We start from the raw sequence: 2,481 nt of genomic DNA on the forward strand, positions 1-2,481 counted from the left end.
GAGGACATGCCCTTTCTTAACTGACGTCAGTGTTCGCCGTACTCTATACCTTTCCTTAGTGAAATCAAATCTAACTTATGCCTGTGAAGTTTGGTCACCATATGTTTGCTCACAGAGGATAAAGATAGAGCGAGTGCAGAGGCGAGCCACTAGATGGATATTGAAAGCTAGGAAGGGTGACACCAGCTACAATGAACGTCTCAACGATCTGAACTTACTACCTTTGTGTTATGATAGAGAGATAAAAGATCTAATCCTCTTCTACAAGGCTCTTTATGGTCTTTCTGATGTCAATGTTCATGAGTATGTCTCGTTTGTAACCCATAACCACTCTCGTCTATGTCGTAATCCCAACCTGTTGCTTAAGATTCCACTGTGCAAAACCACAACATACCAGAACTCGTATTTCAACAGGATCGTGAAATTATGGAATAGCGTTTGTAAAGAGGCCCCACCAAATACATTCTCCAGTGTCAAAACATTTAAATACTACCTCTGTAATCATTATTCTATGTTAGTATCGACTCTATTCGACGTAAACTTGTTATGTACCTGGTCCATGTCACGTGTCTGTCCTTGTCATCGGAGTTAATTACAAGTCTCGTTGTATAAACTTGTTATTAGTGTGTTTATTAAGTAAACTATATTCACATGTATTTTGTTGGCAAGGTGCCTCGCATGGATAGCACAAATTCCGTTCCGTTCGCACCTCTTCCATTTGGGTAATACTGTATATGTTCTGTGCATGTATATTATAAGTACGTCTTTTTTTTCTAAATAATCATGTTCATATTTACCCAATAAAGTATTATTAAGTAGAGGGATTCGCTACTTGATTTAGTCCATATTTTTTCTTCGCTAAACAGGAGGGATTTACGTGCGTGTTTAATAATACTGATTTCATCATCGCTAAGGGACCGGTCATTATTTATGGTGGGGGGTGGCACCGAAGAGAAATGTTTTGCTTGATAAAAATTTTACTGACCCAACCATTAAAAAATTAAAATTTTTCTTTTCCCAACCTTGAATATTTAATAAAAAATAAGTACCCACCCCTTGCCGAAAAATGTACAAAATGATAGTGGTATTAAGTTGTCATACATGTCCTTTAATTATAACTTTTGTTTTATGGCTTTGAATCTTGTTTTATACTGTATATTAATAGCTTGATAATAGGGTTGATAATTATCAGTACGCCTGATTATAGTTTTCAAATTGATAGTTTTAATAACGTAACAGCAGGGCAACATGGCTATCTATATAGGCGGGCAATGTTAGCTCATTCTAGCTGGTACAGATTCCATGGCCCAGCATGTCTCCCATATCTTGTGGTCACAACCAGGGGCAGTGTTTCATTAATCTCGTCAGGAATGTCAACATCTGATTCATTTCTATCAGTTTCGTGTTCGCAATCACTCTCTTCGCTCTCACTGCCAATTTCGTTGATCACAATGTCATCGTCACTGTCATTGCCAGAAACTTCATCGCCATTTATGTCATCTTCGCCAGTTGCAGCATCCACATTTACGTCATCAATCGTCTGATGGGAGTTTTTTCGCAATACATCGGCTACAATTGCTCTGATCTTGATATTGATCTTGATATGCGCGAAATTGATATCAAATCAGCTTTGGCATCGTTTTTATATTAACTAATATAAAACAAGACTTTTTTCAGTTTTTTGGTCTTTGTAAAACCTCAATTCAAACATCTAAATATAACTCATTCGGTATAACAAAACTCAAAAGACCTATCATTTGATATCATGACGTGCTGTGACGTTGTAGGTTCGGTTGCTATGCTAGTTGCTATGCTGTTGACCCTTGACCATGCCCTTGACAATCTTGACAGGTTCGCAGAACCAGGCCCAGTCTCATCAGTGCCACACATTTTTAAAGATGGCGGATGGCTTCGCAAATTTTCTATCGTCTCTAAATTTTACAGCATTGTATTCGGATCGATTTAAGGATACAGGTTATGATGACATTGGTTTGTTAATCGATGCAACCAACGAAGAACTGAACCAGATGTTTGATATTGTGGGTATGTCTACCAAGCCTGGTCATGTTTTGAAATTCAAGAAGTCTTTGGAAAGTCTCAAGCTGGCAAGAACTATTAAAACTGCTGCTGATAAAGCCAGCGTTGGTGGATCATTGTCAGGATTATTGCCTGAAAAGAATCTCAACTTGCAAGCAACAAATATTCAGAAACCTCAAGTTGAGCGAATGAACAGACAAAAGAGTAAGTTATAAAAAAATTAATATGTTTATATTATTTATTGTTTGCATTTTATCAAGTTTTGAAACTTACAACCAAGGCTTTGTGTATTGTTTCCAAAACTTCTATCAGCATCCATGATTTTATTGTATTATTTGTGATTTTGTGTACTGATGTACAGAATTTGCATGTATTACACTGTATGTCTGATTTATATAATTAAATATATATCTGAAAATTTCCAGCTATCTCATTTGTTACTGG

At 36.6% G+C, this 2,481-nt stretch overlaps 1 protein-coding gene across 1 annotated transcript in view; it reads left to right on the forward strand.

The window, feature by feature from the left end:
• Nucleotides 1–1,898: 1,898 nt before the first annotated feature.
• Nucleotides 1,899–2,481, forward strand: part of LOC114543598 — a 1,010-nt gene continuing 427 nt past the window's right edge. The window contains exons 1-2 of the mRNA XM_028562515.1: nt 1,899–2,241; nt 2,463–2,481. The exon at nt 2,463–2,481 is cut by the window's right edge and continues 427 nt beyond it. Coding sequence (XP_028418316.1) covers nt 1,899–2,241; nt 2,463–2,481 — 362 coding nt within the window. The remainder of the gene's footprint in view (nt 2,242–2,462) is intronic.

Source organism: Dendronephthya gigantea, unplaced genomic scaffold (assembly GCF_004324835.1).
Source record: "Dendronephthya gigantea isolate DGI-Jeju-01 unplaced genomic scaffold, DenGig_1.0 000494F, whole genome shotgun sequence".
Lineage (NCBI taxonomy): Eukaryota > Metazoa > Cnidaria > Anthozoa > Malacalcyonacea > Nephtheidae > Dendronephthya > Dendronephthya gigantea.